Raw genomic sequence first — 18,689 nt, 5'->3', positions numbered from 1 at the left:
TGTCTTTTTGTAAGCTCTCACACTTAATGAAGACCTTTTGTCCTTGAAACATAAAAGAAATTATGACCTTTGACTCTCTTTATTTGTTCATTTTTGTATAAAGTTAAACTTTTTTACTTGATAAATCTTGATTCAAATTTGTGACCAAGATCCTAACCATTAGATCTCCTTAGAATTTTCATCCAAAAAATGTATGTAAAGTACATTTTCTCTTTCCTAATCATATCAGACCATGCAAGAAAGTTTCAATAATGCCCTTGGATTTTGGAATCCTACTTCTTTACTCCAAAAGTCGTGAAGTTATTTTATCGAGGTGAAAAGGGTGTAAGTTTTTTTTTTCCTTCTCTTTCCATGTAACTACGACTTATTCTTGTATGTAAGGCAACACTTGCGATTTATATTCTCTCTTCTCTTGCCAAGGAAGAACTGAGACCTCAATAGTTATTTAGAGCTTCCTTACTTTTTCTTCCTCACCATTTCAAGTCGTCACTTTACTTAATTATCCAAACTTCTTTTTTCATTCTCCTTCCTCTATTTTCTCTTTCATTGTCTTCTTTCTCTAGCTTGTTTTTTGCTAGACAGATCTTTAATGTAATAATATCTAAAAGACTCTAACCACATTCCTCTTGAAAGACTTTGATAAAGCACTGAGAAAGCTTTTAAAGTAGGCTTGAACTTTCATTTCAATGGAATTACAAACCTACAAATCTCTTCTTCCTCTATCTTAATTTAACCTGAGACAAGGTAAAGAGGAGATTCTTGTTCTTATGTTTTTGAACAGTTCTCTAAAATGAAATATGAAATTCTTACTAGTGAATTTTCCTTAGATGATCCTTAAGTGCGTGAATGCTTGATTATTAGTTGTTTTTATGATCTTTTTAAACTCTTATTCCCTTTGCACATTGTTGTTGAGTGGAGATAAGTCTTATACTTGCATGCATAACTGGTTACAAGGTGACTTGCATGTGTTATAAGGATATTATAAATGTTATATTAGGTAAGTGTGTATGTGTCTATATATATATTCGATAAAATTTTTAATTAGACACCCATAGTTATATGAAACGTAACGTGGTTTTAGAAAATGATTTTTGGTGTTTTATAAGAAGAAAGTGGTGGAGCCTATGGAAGTGGTCCCCATATGTCATTTACGATTTTTTCTTCGTAAAAAGAAAAAGATGGTGTGAATGGAAGTGGTCTACTTTTTGCATGGTTTTACATTCCTCTATCATGTGTTTGCATTGCTTCAATTGTTTATTTATTTATGTAATATATACTTTAAAAATATTTATGTATTACTTACTTTCAATTTGTTTTACATTTACCACAGAGGCAATTTTATAGAAGAACATGAGAATAAAGAGTACAAAGGGGAAAAAGTTAGAGTTTGGTTTAGTGTTGACGAAGACATGATAGACATTTTCAATTTTATAAACTTTAGTAAGAAAATGTAGTATGAGAAGTTACAAAATATTTTTTGGTTAATCCTCTTAAAGAGTTTAGGGAAGATTTAAAGTCATTGAAATATGATGTTGATGTGTTAGATATGATGGTTGTCGCTATGATGAGTAAAGGAGAACTGCATTTACATTATGAGCATGAAATTATTGAATAATAATTGCTTTGTGAGGATGAAATTAAACTACTAGAAGGGAAAGAAGTAAAAGTTGAAGATACAATAGCAAAAAAAGGCATAGAAGTTAAAGATATAGCAACATAAAAATAAGTAGAAGTTAAATGTACAATAATAGAAGGAATAGAAGTTGGAGTTGAGGAGGAATAACCAAAAGAAAATGGAAAGGGAAAGTAAGTTTAGTAAATCAAAAGGTGAATAGAAGAAAAAAAAGCAAGAGAAAAGGAAAAGGAAAAGGCAAGGTAAGTATGCTAAATCAAAAAGGAAAAAAAAAGTAAGATAAAATGAAAAAGGAAAAAAAAAGGTAACACTACAAGAAAAATAGATTTTATAGCGGCTTAATTTTACATTTGCGACACTTTAAACATCCAGTAAGCTTTTTACGGCTTTTTTGCCCGCATAGGGTTAATGTAGAAACAAATTCTGTTTATGGGACTCTTTCCTAACAAATACTGTGTCTAGGGTGGGGAATGACACGATAGAAGCAGTGTCGGAAAATACATGACCGACACAAGTAATTTTTTTTTAAAATTAATAGTGTCGTCAAACTTTTAACTAACACTTTAAAAAATATTAACAGATGAATTTTGATAATACTGATCAACGGCTGCAAACTATACACGTAGAGGTTCTCCAGTGTGTCGGACGGTTGAGATCCGACTTGAGTGTCAGAACTGCTATTGACGACACCAGTGTCAGGTTGTTCAGGACCGACACACACCGATTGGTCCACGTGGCAAGTTGCAGGAGGCACGCCAGTCAGCCCTCCATCTTCTCCCTTTGTGCTTCTGTTTCTGCTATTCATCTTCTTCGTTGTAAAGGTAAAAAAAATTTGTAAATCGAAAACGCAGAGGAGAAAGCAGGGCGAACGAATTGGACAATTTTAAAACTTTGAAAGGAAAGAATAAAAGATTGTGACGTATATTAGATATAAATATAAAATATTCATTCTTGCATCCGTTTTTGGTCCCAGGAATATTGCAATCAGTGGTGGTCCAGGCTGTTACGATAGGGACTTTCGGTGGTGGTCCAGATTCTTAGCTCAAAAGGTTAGTAAAAATTTACATTTGTTGTTATTTTGTTGTAATTTTGTGCATGTAAAAAAATAAGAATATAGGAATATAGGAAAATAGAAAAATAAGAAAATATTTAAATTAAAATATATAATTTTTTTGTTATTTATGTAAAAAACTGTATTTAAAAATAAAAATAATAATGATATTATTAATGTTATACAAATATTATTATGTTAAAATAAAAAAATAATCCAATAAGAAAAAAATATAAATAAAAGAATCTGAAAATAATCAAATGAGAAATATAAAAGAATTAAATTGAATAAATATATGAGGAAGAATTATGTGTGATTATTATTATAAGGTTAATAAAATATAAAATTATGAATAACAAAATAAAATTGAAATAATAAGAATGAAATATATTAATTAATAAATTTATATTATAAGAATCTGCAGTTATTAAATTTGTAATAATATTTCAACAAATATTATGTCACATAAATAAAAAATAGTAAATAATTTAAAATTGTGAAAGATTAAAATATAGTTATGCATCAAATAATTATAAATTAGATTAATTTAAAAAAATTAGAGTAAAATATAAGGAATTAAGTGAAAAAAAAAGATGAATATATAAGCAATGTAAGTTAAATAAAATTGAAAATGTTATTTTAAAATATAAATGACTGAAAATAAAAATATTAGATAAATATTAATTTAGACATTTGAATATTTTAAAAAGTTTGTAGTTATTTATATGATTTTAATGAATAATAATAAATTACAATTTTATGCATGTAAAAAAAACGAAAATAGAGAAAGAGAAAAATAGGAAAATAATTAAATTAAAATTTATAATTTTCTTTTTATTTATGTAGAAAATTGTATTTAAAAGTAAAAATGATGATGATATTATTATTGTTATACAAATATTATTATGTTAAAATAACAAAATAATATAATCAGAAAAATATATAAATATAAATGATTTGAGAAATATAAAAGAATTAAATTAGATAAATATATGAGGAAGAATTATGTATAATGATATTTTGAAAATATAAATTTTGTTGTAAGTTATTATTTAAACATATGCTGTAAATGTACTAATTGTAGGTAAATTTAGTAAAAGAGTTTTTTTTGTTACTATTTAGTTTGATAGAGTCTATTTGAAGGTACAAATTATTTAATACTAAAATGAAATTGTTTTTATTAAATTTGGTTGCTTATATTGTAAATTTGAAGTTAATAGTTTACTTGTTTATATAGATTTTAGATGGCATCATCTTTGTCTCGTAATAGGGTGTTAAATCCCGGCCCCGAGGATGGTTCATTGCTGCACTATTAGTCTATTCATATTTCAGAGCATATTTGGGATGGTCTTGAACACCCAATATTGAGAGTGAGAAGAGGTCATTTCATACATGTTGGCATGGAGGGAGTACCAATTGAGATTATTCCTCATTTGACAGTAGCAGGATTTGCTGGAGTAGCACAGTTGGCTAGTATTCCTATTGACCGCCAATTGATTACAGCATTGGTAGAAAGATGGAGGCCAGAGACCCATACGTTTCACATGCCCCTGGAGAGTGTGTTATTACTCTTCAAGACATTGCTATTCAAATGGGTCTTCGTATTGATGGAAGACCAGTTATTGCCCCTACAGGAGGTGAAGATTTATTGGGAATTAGACCACCTAGTTTTACATTTATGGGGAGCAGCTTGAAACTTATTTGGTTGGATGAGCATTTTTCCCATGTTGGGTTGCACAACAAAAATTCCATTCAGCTAACTTGTTTTACTAGAGCATATATTTTGAGACTTATTGGTGGGTTTATGTTAGCTGATCATTCTAGTAGCAGGGTCCCAGTTAGGTACCTTCCTTTACTTGAGGATTTAGAGATAACTGGGCAATATAGTTAGGGAAGTGCAGCGTTAGCCTTCCTATACAGAGAGTTATGCATGTCAACGAATATTGATCGATCTGGTATTGGACGATTGACTCCACTTCTGATGCTGTGGGCGTGGGATAGGTTCCGATTTCTCTCTCTGGGTAATCCCCCTTACACACGGAATGATCTTCCTTATGGTGCACGGTATGCCTATAATATTAAAACTTTCATTCAATATTTACACAACAGTATTTTATTACAAACAGTCATGCTGATATTTATGTTTTTATAGGTGGTTAGGATTTCGAAATTTTAGGAAGGGGAGAAAGGATCTAGCATACTTTAGGTTTAAATTTGATCATTTGAAACGTGATGATGTATGCATTATTTGTTTATGATATATGTTATCATCAATTAATAATTATGAATAATTAGATTAATAATTTTTTACACTTGCAGTTTGTGTAGCAACCATATAGTATAGATTTGATGCATACTTTACCTGCCATATGCACTGAGGGCATGCATATTTAGAGAGCAATTGTGCCGCTTATTTGTTTCCAAATATGTGAATGGCACCAGCCCAATCGTACCATGCGTCAATTTGGGATGGTACAACATATTTCTCATACTCCTTATCAGCCAGACCAGCTACATGACATTACTCTTAGAGGGAAGACTGGTGACAATTAGGAGTCAAAGTTCAGGGGCGTACTAGAGCATTGGGACAAAAGATTAGATTAGGTAGTGAGTAATGAACTGCAGATTGGTCTACTAAGTTCGAACTCTGAATACATGCGGTGGTACCATACTTATACTAGAAGGTGGATGAGCAGAGATGCTGCAGTGTTTGCATTACTTGTACGTATAGATCATTCTAGTAAACAATTTTGTTTGTTTAATAGAATCTAATATGAATGTAATGGTTATGCAGGGAGATGCTCATTAGAGGGCCTATTACTTGTGTAATGATGGGAGGGACACATTTTCATTTGAGGAGATGAAGGATTTGTGTGAGACGATGTTAGCCTTGCAAAATGACTAAGAACGCATCTTAGAGCCTTCATCCTCATGTGATCCTCCTACCCAGAGTGAAAATCTAGATGAGCCTGAGATTGACATTGGTATTGGTGAACAACGTCGAAAAGGCAAAGGTTTGCAACGTCGGCGAACGTCAATTCAGGTATTATGACCTTATGCTTGTTTGGCTCATTTTACCTAAATTATAATACTTTATGTTTCATTGAACATAGTTATGTGTTTAAAATTGTAGGGCACAGATTTTACGTTGCCCCCTTTGCCTGAATGAGGAGATGGTGTTTATTATGTCCCACCACCTTTTCTGTTTCAGTAATCACAACGAACATTGTCATCTTATGTTCACTCATCACAGCAATCAAACGTCCTTCCTGCATCTCCATTTTTCAGCGGTGAATTTTATGTTCCTGATGCTAGCCTTTTCATGACACCTCCTCCATATGAGCCGATATTTTTCACATCGAGTGCACCCGGTGTAGGCACTCATCAAACTGGATGTAGGGAGCAAATAACATCATTACGACCCCGGCATGACCGTGGAATTGATCTTAATGTTGAATTCATTGCAGCCTCAGATGCAGCAGGAGCTAATGTGAGATGTAACTCTCACCGTGGAACGCGAGATTGTCGTCGACAGTGCATTCTCACACCTCATGAGGAGGGACCTCACGAGCAGTCCTTGGATTCTGATTGAGACTATGTTATGATACTGTATTTGAAAACTTTAGACGATGTTAGTGAATGATTTATTTGGTTTACATGCACAACTCATTTATAATTTGCCACATTCTACACATTCGACATCAAACAACTTTAATAAGACAACATACATTAATAAAATCTAGCACACTTTTTACAATCATACGATCCTACTCATGATTAATGTTAGCATTGCTTTATTGAGGACAATGACGTTGATTATGACCTGGTTGTCGATACAACCTACATCGTTGTCGCGGTTATGACTCAACCAAATCCATTTCATTTCTAATTCTAGAAGCCTTTGGTTTTCCTTTACCTCGTACTCTATCTTGATCAGGCAACAACTTTCACTCATCATTTTGTAAAATGTTTGCTTCATTTCCAAGCGACTACCACTGAGATGAGTATGCGTTCACAACATACTGCAGAGTATATACAGGATCAACATACTGCCAAAAGTCTATACTTACAGTAACACAAGCGGCTATGACATGTGAACATGGGTATTAGTATGCCTGAAATTTGCCACATTCACATTCATGTGTAGATAATATCACAATCCACTTATGACTCCATTTGTGTCATTGGATTAAAAGTCCCTTCAACCTCGAACCTTGTACTTTGTATGTCGTAACGAAGAACTTGATGTGAAGATGCTTTTTCTTGATTTTTTTTCTATAGCTTCAATTAATTTACGACAATACCTTTTACTATTGTTCATGTCATTGATTGCGCTTTCACCCCGCTTGACAAAATATTCGACCAATCTACTATAAGTTGCTTTGACAAGGGCAGTAATTGGGAGATTTCTTGTCCCTTTTAAAACTTTATTCATTGACTCAGACAAATTAGTTGTCATGTGAACATAACGCCGCCCTTCATGATCATAAGCCAAACTCCACTTTTCTTTTGATATGTTGTCAACCTATGTTTGAACTTCAGGAGAATACGAACGAAACCAGCTTCAAATCTTTGCTTGCAAGGTATATACGCTATATTTAAATAAGTTATACGGTTAATGGTGAAAATAAGAATATATTCATAGATAATGTAAAATGTAATAGTGATAACATACTTACTTAATTTCATAAGCATACTCTTCATTGCGAAATTTTTGAATCTTCTATTGAAATTGCTTACAATGTGACAAATGCAATAAACATGGTAAGCATTAGGAGGTTGCCACCCAATATGTGGGTTAGACACAGCACCTTTAATACTTTGATGGCGATCAGATATTAAACAAATTTCAGTTTTATCAGTAACATTTAGACAGATCATGGCTAAGAACCATTCCTATGCTGATAATGTTTCTCCTTCAACAATGGCAAATGCTATAGGAAACACACTGTTATTGCCATCTTGAGTTATAGCAATAAACAATGTTTGCTTATACTTACCATACAAAAAGGTACCGTCTACTTGTATTATAGGCTTGCAAAACTTAAAAGCTTCACGACATTGCCTAAACGACCAAAATACTCGATAAAAGACTCTGAATCTATTATCCATTACATTACCTCTCACATAATCATTGGTCTCAATTTTGTAAACTGACCCTGGAGCATATAATTGCATGTATTCTAATCATCTTGGTAATGTTGCATAAGATTCATCCCAATCACCAAATATTGTCACAATTGCTTTTTGCTTTGCTTTCCATGCTTTTTTGTATGAAACTGAATACCCAAATTGGCCACTTATTCTCTCTTGGATTAATGAAACGGGAACAGAAGGTTCTTCTTTGACCATACCTGTCAATAAAATTAAACAATACCTCTCAGCTAATGATCATATCAAAATCATTTTAAATAGACAAATAAATATAATCTCAATTAGTTTCACGTACCAATAATGTATGAACAAATAAAATTTGAATCTAACTTTTTGTGATCTTGAGAAATCATAGTATTAACGCTGGTATGCATACCACCCCATCTCGTAATTTTTCACTTATTTGAATTTTTGGGTAACAATATTCTTACTTTCCAATGATACCTGGAAATATGATTCACACACTTGACAAAATGAATTGATGCTTTTGACTCAACCACAAAAAATGTATTTTTACATTTATATTTTTAATAATTACCAAAAAATTAAAATAATATATTTTTACATTTATATTTTTAATAATATTAGATTAACATTAAATAAATTAAATTTATTACTACAAATATTTTTAATTTTATTTATTTATAATAATATTAAAATTATTAATTCAAACTTATTTACAATAATTAAAAATTTTAAAACAGTAAATTAATAACATTCTAACCTAAAGTTTCTTCCAGCGGAACAGCTTGAAAATATCACAATTGCTTCCAATACACCCACTATATATATGCATTTCAATTGGATAAAAATTTCTGGATAAAAGCCTGTCTTTTGTTTTGTTCAGTGGATGTAGGAGTAAACGAGAAATGTGTCGGTGTCAACGAAACCGACACACAGCTAGTGTCGGCATTTTTCAGCCGACACACAAGTGTCGTAAAAATATAACCGACACACATATGTTAGAACACAACCAGCCTATTTACAATTTGTGTCAGCATTTTAATTGTCGAAACTTAACAGTGTGTCGGTATTGTAGTTGTCGAAACTTAACAATGTGTCGCCAACATTTTGTACGACACTTACAAATCACCCTAGAAAAAGAATTTCTTGTCAAATAAACCCATACAGAGAAATAGTTTGTCATTTAACCCCATGCAGGCAAAAAGACCCGCTTTTTACCTACGGCTATCCCTTCCTCCAGAAATGTCAGCGTCACAAAAGTATTATATACGGTTTATAAAAAATGTTGGAAATTTACTTATGATTTTTATAACCGTTGGAAATTTTTGACAATTGAAAACCCCAACAAATTGCTTAACAGTTTAGAACTCCCAGCACATTTATTGGCAGTTTAGAACCCCTGGCAAATTCTCTTGAATGCAAAAAAAAAAAAAAAATCTAATTTAGATACAGGTTGTTTGAAGTGAAACTAGAACATATATTGGAAGTTATATATCAAAAATTACATGTTCAATTTTCTTGCACAGTAAAAACAAATGTGTTTTGGTTCTTTGGTATGGAAGTGATAAGGGATAAGAACACCTAAATTTGCATATGCTGCCAGCAATTAGGTAACGTAGATGAACAAAAACTACATCCACTAACGTAGAAAATGAAAGTTTTGTATTCATGAAAATAAGAAACAAGCATATTTAATTTCTTTGCTTGGTACTCTCTTGAATTCTTATTCCATGACAAATATAAGGGGTCTCCAAGTTGCCTAAAAAGACAGATAGTAAAATAGGTTAGAAACTAACAATAATATCCATTCTAATACCACTTGGCATACAGAACATTAGTTTAACCAACATCTCAAAAATCCTGACCATTAAAATATATAAATCATATCACAAAAGATGATTTTAGTATAGAAACAACGCTTTCATAAACACAAACAACATACAATTCACACTTTATATGACATTTATCATGTACTTAATATGTGGTACTATTGAAGATTTATTAGTCAAATACCTGCAAAAATTAGTTATCCACAACATTAAAAATACATATTGATCACCATTATCATTATTTCACAGAACTTTTTAGTCCTTAGTTATAGAAAGTATTGGATGGACAATAGTAAGAAATACAACATGCTAATTGTAACTATAGATTTAATTTAGAATCTAAATTAATGATTCATCTTACAATGAAAAATCACTAACAAAAAAATAAGAATCTTAAACTGTGTCACGTGAATTGAAAATTTTGAATCTAACGTCTCAAACTTTAATTCAAATATCATAATGCAAAGTTCATTCTAAAATTCTAAACTAAACCTATTCTAAATCACCATAAAAATGTAAATAAAATAAAAGTTATCAAAAAAAATCTAAGTAAAATAAATATTGAATATAATACAACGATGAACGATGATTACAAATCTGAGCAATGTTTCATACAATAGAGCAATGAGATTCAAGCAAAAAGAAAAAAGAAAGAAAGAATTTCAACAATTACCTTCTTAAAAAGTAAAATTAGAGGGAGAAGGAGATGATGCTTCCAAGAGTGTTGGTGATACAGATTTGAGCTCAAAAGTGTATTTGGAATTGCAGAAGAACAAAGAACTTAGATCCACACTTAAGAGAATGAGGAATAGTGAATGGTGAGGATAAGTACCAATTTTAATAGGTTAGGTTTCAATTGAGGTTGCAGAAGAACAAAAATCTGAGTTCAAGAGGAAGAGGAGTAATGAGTGGTGAGAATAAACTCTGATTGTAATTGTAATTTCACCAAGTTCCTATTAAGACTGTGAAAGGAAGAGGATGAGTGTATTTGAGAATAAACTGCGGAGGCATATTTGGGGTAGGGAGAAAAGAAAGCAACGGAGAGAAGAAGCTTTACAATGTTATAAATCTATACAAGTTGCTTACGAACATATTTAATAATATTTAAATAAAAACAAAAACAGTTAAAAATATATAAAATTTACTGTGGTTTATTAAAAGCATAACAAATAATCATTTTTTTTTTATGGTTTTATAAACTATAGTAAATAAACTGAAGCTAGGGAGCACCTAAGACTTCGAGCTGTGGAGCATTGCAAGCAGATTGTCATCAACCGAGGAAAGTTGAGCTAGCGATGAAGTGAACGAAAGAAACAATTTAATATAAAGGTCTCATGTTGAAACCAATTTGAACAGTTTGATGCAAACCCTCTAAACAAAGTTTGTCATAATGTAATAGGTGAGAAGCTAAAAATTATTTAAGAAAATTAAATCTAATTATTTCAAAAGTTAAAATTAACCTCGATTGTCACTGAACCGTGGCAAAATTATTTAGGGTCGTATAAACTGCAACTAATTTTAGTCTCTACAAGGTTTTGAAAACCTTAATTAAAAAACCACAAAAAGAATTCTTTTTCTTTGCAGTGTGAAGGGTAAGACAAAGAAAAAATAACACAATTGTTGAAGGTGATTTAGATGAAGAATATTTTGAAAATGTCATAAAAGATGTAAAAGATACAAGTCATAAGGATTGTTACAAGTTATAAGGATTATTATCAGTCATAAGGGAGATAAAAGCACTTTGAAAATTCCTAGAGGTCTAAGAAATTGATAACTCTACCAAATTTAAATGATAAAGACAAAAACTGAGAAGTTTTTCCCCAACTTAAAGAAGCTGCCAAATTTGAAATGTGAACTTGGAGCTAGAAATGAAATTTGAAAGTTTAAAATCATGCAACCAATGTGTTAATGGTTATACAATTCAGATTGAAAGAGAAATTAAGTGAGTAATGTAACACCTTATTTTTCCTTTTCTCAAATACATGATATTTTATAAAAGAATCAAAAAAATAAAACAAATTCCTTTGAACATTATTGTAATGAGAAAGAAGTGTGAAAATAATAAAAACTATAGTGTAAAAATTTTATTGATTCATAAATACTATAGAAAATAAAGATTCTAAAATTTTCATTTGCAACAAAAAAAAATAGTAGTTTTAAAATTATTCCAAAAGAATACTATAAAACTGTAAGTATTCATTACATAACTCAAAATAACTAAGTTTTATAACAATTCTTATCCATCCATGCACTGTGAGTTTAGTACTATTCATCATATTTTCCTAAAAATGTTGTGTAAAGGTGACCACTCATACATAACACATATTCATCATAACACACATCTTATTACAATTAAAGAAAATATCATGGAATTTTATATCACAATATCACATAAAGTAAGTTCTCATCTCAACACATAAACATATATTACATTCCATAGATTCACAATTTCTTTTCATTATCCACGCTCAACGCGTCCTGTGGCCACAATTATCAGATGTCTCTATCTCAAGGTCTTACACTTCTATGTAAATAGTCGTCAGATGGGCCAATCCAATACGGATACAATGCATGAAATAGACAGCTCCTTAGTAAAGGTAATGGTCAGGAGTCAAGTCAGGAAACGAGTGTGCGGCCATGTTGTGCACTCATACATAATATTCTGTGCACAACCCCGAATGTCACTCATCACCCTACATTTTCCCAAGATATCTCATATTGTCTCCATCTTTCACCTCTCAGTGTATCTCTGTAACTATTTACATCATATTCATTTCCATCTTATACTCTTTTTGAGTATATTCACATGTGAACATATGTCATTTCTCATGTTCACACATATTTTTCATTATATTTCCACATACCATTCCATTATATACATCAAACCATTGTATATTCACAATACATGTCATTTTTTACATGAAGCACAATATATTCAAACATGAAGCACAATATATTCAAACATGAAGCATCCATCTCTTTGTATATTTCATATCATAAAATCATATCAACCATCCTCAATATACCTTATCATGCACTATTTGAACATAATAACACATTTTCACCATATATTCATCATAGAATCACATAAACAACCAATTATTCTCACTTTTCACCGATTATTTTTCACAAAACAAGGATTATACCACATATAATCATATATATGACAAGATCTATGAGAATACAAGTAATAAACATAACAAAATGATAAAGTAAAGTCCCCTTACCTTAAGATAAGAATTTTTCAAAGATTTAACAGAAAATTTTGCTCTAAAATCAAAGTTTATCCTAAAAACCATAAGATACCTATAAGAAATTTGAGATAAAGAGAAATGAATAATAAATCTACATTCAAACTTAGAGAAACTTACTTTGAATCACTTAGAATGAACATACGATCCCATATCTGAAAAGAAATCCAAGTTTGAGGTTTAGGATAAGAGAAAATGATAGTATATGACTTTGGCTTTCTCTAGAACCTTTGAGAAGTGTGAAGAATGAAGATTTCGTGCAAAGTCCCCTATTTATAAGCAAAATCTTGAAAAAAAAATTTCATATTCATCGCCAGAATTATTGTTCACGGCAGAATCATTGTTCATAACCGGAATTACTGTTCACTTTTTTTTCTTTTTCTTTTTCTTTTTAATTTTAATTTCAAACTCCATCTATATCTATTCTAATCACACTTAATATCACATAATTTTTTAATTAATATTTAAAAATATTACGTGTTACAAGTAAAAAATGACAAAGCGAGAGCAAGAGCCAAGTGTAAGAATGATAACTACAAGGAAGAAAAATATTGTGCAAAAAGCAATGTGACATCTAATTCCTATATCAAGGTTTTTTTTAATGAGCATAGTTGTGTCAGAGTTTTTAGAAATAAACAATTAACACAAGATTGAGCTGTAGGAAAGCTTATTAAGAAATTATGAAAATATCCTTTCATGAAACATTTTAAAGTTTTTAAACACATGAAAGTGAAATATGGTGTGCACTTAGAAGATAGCAAAATTTATAGGTCAATAGTTAAGGCAAGAGAGATTGTGGAGGGAAGTGAAAAGGAACAATTTGAGAAATTATGGTACTATTGTGGAGAACTTATGAAGTGTAATTCAAGATAAACTATGAGAATTGATACTATTCCTCAAGTTGAAGGTCCACCACAATATCAGATATTATATATATGTCTTGCTAGATGCAAAAATGGCTTTAAGGCTAGGTGCAAACCAATGATAGGTCTTAAGAGTACATTTCTGAAAGGGTTATTATAGAGGGCAATTGTTATAAGTCTTAAGAGTGCATTTCTGAAAGGGTTATTATAGAGGGCAATTGTTAACAGCAATAAGGCAAGGTGCTAATAGCCATATTTGGATAATAACCTATTCAATTGTTGATGTTGAAAATAAAGAGAAATGACATTGGTTTTTATCATTCTTACATAATGACCTAGGGGACTATAAGCAACATGAATGAATTTTCACATCTAACATGCAAAAGGTAAAGATCTACATAAGACTAAGTTACTAATTATATATGTTTGACAATGTGTATATACATTTTTTCCTTATTACAATTAAATAATGCAAAATGAAAAGTAGGCTTCGTGAAAGGAGGAACAAACAAGCTCCTGCCACCTGTAAACATTCAACCAGAATTGAAGTTACACAAAAAAGGAATACCGTGAATGAACTGAGGTGAAAGGGAGTGGATCAGAGGCAAAAAAATAAATGCACGGAGCATTCAAAAACAGAGTAAAGAACAGAGAAAGAAAAAAAAAAGAGAAAAGAGAGGAAGAACAGAGAAATCAAAAAGAGAACGGAGCAAAGATTGAAGAGGAAAAATTTAAAACTAGAGAAAGGAGGAAATGGGGTCTGTGAGAGAAAAAGATAGCAGTAAAAAAAGAAGGAACTCAAGCAACATTTGAAAGCAAGCTCACAATCAAGTAATTCATTTTAATGTTATAGTTTGTTAGCATCACTTCATGTATAGTAGGTCATCGTTTTTTATCTTTAAATTTATATCTACTTTCAAACTTAGAATGCTTGAAAATTCTCATCATCAACATTTAATATAGTTCTTCTATTTTCAAATATAATGTAAAAAAATAAAATAAAAAATAAAATATCAATTAGTTGAGAAAATTACTTGTACTTTACATTCCTCATCTTTTCTTTTCTCATTTGTCTGTGAATCTTAGATCTTGAAAGTTATATTCATCTTTAAAACCAAATCTGTTAACTTTCACGTTTATCGTCACTTCTCGCTCTGTCTTTGCTCAACCTTTCTTCTCTCTATCCCTCTGCTTTCCCTCTCCTCAAATCTGCACAATAGATACTTCTTAATGTTCGTGATTAGTATGTTTGTATCTTTCAAAGACGTGAGTCTCTGTTTTTTTTTGCATAGTTACTCTCTCTTTATTTTGTTTTTCTTTTTTCAACTTTGTTTCCCATCTTTATTGCAACTGGTCAGTAAAATAAGACTCTAGAACCTTATGGCTACTTTTCAAATCCTTCCTTTTGTTTTATTATAACGAGGCTTGACCCTAGACCCATGAATCTGAGCATATGGACAATATCCCACTGATGTATATACATAATATAGGAAAGATTATTTAGAATTGGAAAATCAACTTAATTTTTAATAAGACTAGGACAATAACATAAATATAAAATATAAATAAAAAGTAAAAACTATTTTCTCTTAATAAATCTTCTTATCTCAAATTTGAAATCCAAATTTACCTTTTAAAATTTAAATTACCCCTTTTTCTTTTTAAATTTTAGTGAATAACTGTAAAATTTATACATTTTTTAGTAAACAATAATATATATTTTGAATATGTTTTTAATAAAATATTCATGTTTCATTATTCATTTTATTTGTTTACTCTTTCGCACTATCATCTTTGTTATTGTTTTATTATTGCATAACATAAATAGAATTTGATATACTTTTTATTTTGTTTTCTTTCAATTTCTGCAAAAATAGTAAATGAATAATAAAATATTCACATCATTTTATAACATTAACATATAGTTTCTCTATCGTTCTATGTTATGAATTAACAAGACCTGTGTGTATCTACATTATCATTAGTCTCTCACAATATAAATTTATCATGTTTTAACTCTAATTAACTAGGTAATTATTTTATTAATTAATCTAAAATATTTCTCTATTTAAATATTATTTTTAATTAATTAAATTTAAATTACTTTATTAATGCAGCAGTTAATAATAGTATTGTGTAGCTACTCTACCTTTATATGTTATCCATTGTCGAGACATATGTATACTTATGTTATCTTATGTCGTACACACTATTAATATACTTTAAAAATATATATAATAAAATTTGACTTCTAAAATTAATAAATTACATATTTATTTAATTTATTATATGTTTGAAAATCTTTCTCACTCATATTATCAAATAATATTAAAAATTTATTATAAAAACAAACAATTTGCGTCTCTGTTTGATTATATAATATATTAATCAATTGAAGTGTTTTTTTCCTTTCTTTCTTTTGTTTATCTCACCTTATTAGGTAATCAAAATATGTCATATTTTTATAAAATAAAAATTAATTTATATAATTAATTCAATGATCTATAATGTTAACATGTACCATCTCTACCTTTATGCATTATAAATCATTGAAGTTAATGTGTACCTACGTTACTGTTTACTAATTATTTTACTTTTCTAAACTATATCCTTTCAAATATTTTATTTTAATTAGCAAATGATCAATTTATTAATTAAGTTAATGATAATAATAATTTTATTAATACAGTAATTTATAAATTAATTAATCTAAATGTATTCTTTTTTTAAAAAATTATCCTTAATCAATAAATAATTAAGGAATTAATTTATTAACTAATTTAATTTAGCGGTTTGTAATGTCATCGTGTAGCGTTTCTATCTTTATATGTTTTAAATCGTTGAGACCTTTGTATACAACGTTATCTTGGTCTCATGCAATACAAACTTGTTAAAAATATATTTTAATTTCTCTCAAATAAGCGTCTATCTTTACTAATCAATTTAAATATATTAATTTGTGCTCTTTAAACAATTTTTATTAAATAAAATTAATTTCATATTTGAAAAATTTTAAATTATATTTCCAACTTAAAAAAAATATTTTTACTAAATTTTAATAAAATGTTCTGCAATATAGATATACGTTTTACATTACCTTTAGTCGACAGATAAGTCATGATATATTTATATATAGCTTATGCTACCTTAAATTTTTTCAATACTAAAGTTTTTGAATTATATTATATATTAAAAATACTTTTTTATAAATTAAAATATTTTGTCTTAATTATTATACTTTTACAATGACTTACAACATGGATGTGTAATCTTCCTTCACCTTTGGTATTGTTTGTCATGGGATAACATGTATAGTTGCGCTATCTTGTCTCCTAAAAAATCTAAACAATTGTTATTTTATTTTTCTAAGAAAATATGATAAATTTTGAAACAAGTTCTTTTAAAATCTTATAAATTAATAAAATAATTTTATCACTTTTATAGAACTACGTGACATTGAGTTCTCTATTGCACTTGAGAATACGTAAGAGTAGAATAATATCTGTCGAGACAAAATAATTTTTAAAAATATTTTTTTCTTTTCTAAGATATAACTTAATGTTTTTAATAAATAAATCTTCTTTCTTTAAAAATAAAAATAGCAACATTTATTTTTTTTAAGGGTTAAATAAATGCTTTTCAAAATTATAATAAATTTGCATAATTAATTTAAGGTAACCATTTTTTAAACGGACATAGTAGGGTGTTAACACCTTCCCTACGTGTAAATGACTCCTGAATCCATTTTTGGTTTGAAAGATCAAAATTTTAACTTTTTCTGAAGTTTTCTTTGATAAACCTTGGCAGCAACTCTACTGATTTTTCTTTAAAACGATTTTGCCATACCGTTGCGACCACCCGATTGCGACAGACAAAAATTGACTTGCATGAATAATATATTTGTTAAGGATAAATTTGTATTTTTGAAATATTTTGATGACTAAAATGCACCTCGTATTTTATTGTAGGGTTTGATACTAGCCTTGCAAGTAGTTATGCTAGGTGCACGTTATTGTTCTATGTGTGACATCTTTAACAAAATTTATGTAAGCAATGGAAGGATAAAGTATCGAAGCACCTTATATGAGAGTGTGCAAGATCAACCACAGTCTCAATTCAACGCAAACATGCATACAATAAAGCCAATGAATGAGAAAGCTTATGACATACCTAGACAGGTGGCCAAAGGATGCATAGACTAGACACACTTTAGAAAATAGCCAAAGGTTAATAACATTTGGAACGATAATTGTGAGGTCTTCAACTCAAAAATCCTAAATTCAAGGTCGAAACCAATATTAAGAATGCTAGAAGAGATCAAATGTTATACCATGACAACAATTAAGGAAAATAAGTTAAAGTTGATTGTCTATGTTAATTATTTACCACCTATATAGCAAAGTAGGCTAAGAAAAATTGCAACAACAAATCATTAAATGGACATTAGTATGGTTAGGTAAACAAAATCTTATGTACTCCCTAATATTTGTCTTAACTAAACTTGTACCATAGATAATAGTAATACTTATAAATTTGAAGTGCAATGTTTGCCAACTAAGGTAATTATCCATTTAAGCACTTATACATGTACTTGTTGATTTTGACAATTAATAGGTTTTGTAAATCTATATATTTTCCTTTCTTTTATATAAACATGCATCATTTTATATATGTTAAATCTATATCATGTTTAATATGTTTTTGGCTACTTTTATAGACATGCCTTGCATGCATGCTATTGCTGCAATAATATATAAGAATGAAAGGCTAGAAAACTACTGGCATGTATTGTTAACAATGGAAGCATGTTATGCAACTTATGATCATTATGTTTAACCATTACAAGGTCAAGAATTTTGGGAGAAAAGTCAGCAAATTCTACCACTACTGTAACATCTCTATTTTTGTATTTATTATAATTGTATTTTATGCTAAATATGCATG

General features: G+C 29.5%; 1 protein-coding gene across 1 annotated transcript; it reads left to right on the top strand.

The window, feature by feature from the left end:
- The first annotated feature begins 4,200 nt into the window (after positions 1 to 4,200).
- LOC113862187 (protein MAIN-LIKE 2-like) lies at positions 4,201 to 4,575 on the top strand. Its single transcript, XM_027495304.1, has one exon. The coding sequence runs from the start codon at positions 4,201 to 4,203 to the stop codon at positions 4,573 to 4,575; it is 375 nt and encodes a 124-aa protein (XP_027351105.1).
- Positions 4,576 to 18,689: the final 14,114 nt, after the last annotated feature.

This window comes from Abrus precatorius, unplaced genomic scaffold (assembly GCF_003935025.1).
Source record: "Abrus precatorius isolate BTA unplaced genomic scaffold, Abrus_2018 Scaffold3, whole genome shotgun sequence".
Lineage (NCBI taxonomy): Eukaryota > Viridiplantae > Streptophyta > Magnoliopsida > Fabales > Fabaceae > Abrus > Abrus precatorius.
The sequence above is the reverse complement of the archived record's forward strand: the minus strand, read 5'-3'. Positions and strand labels throughout refer to the sequence as shown.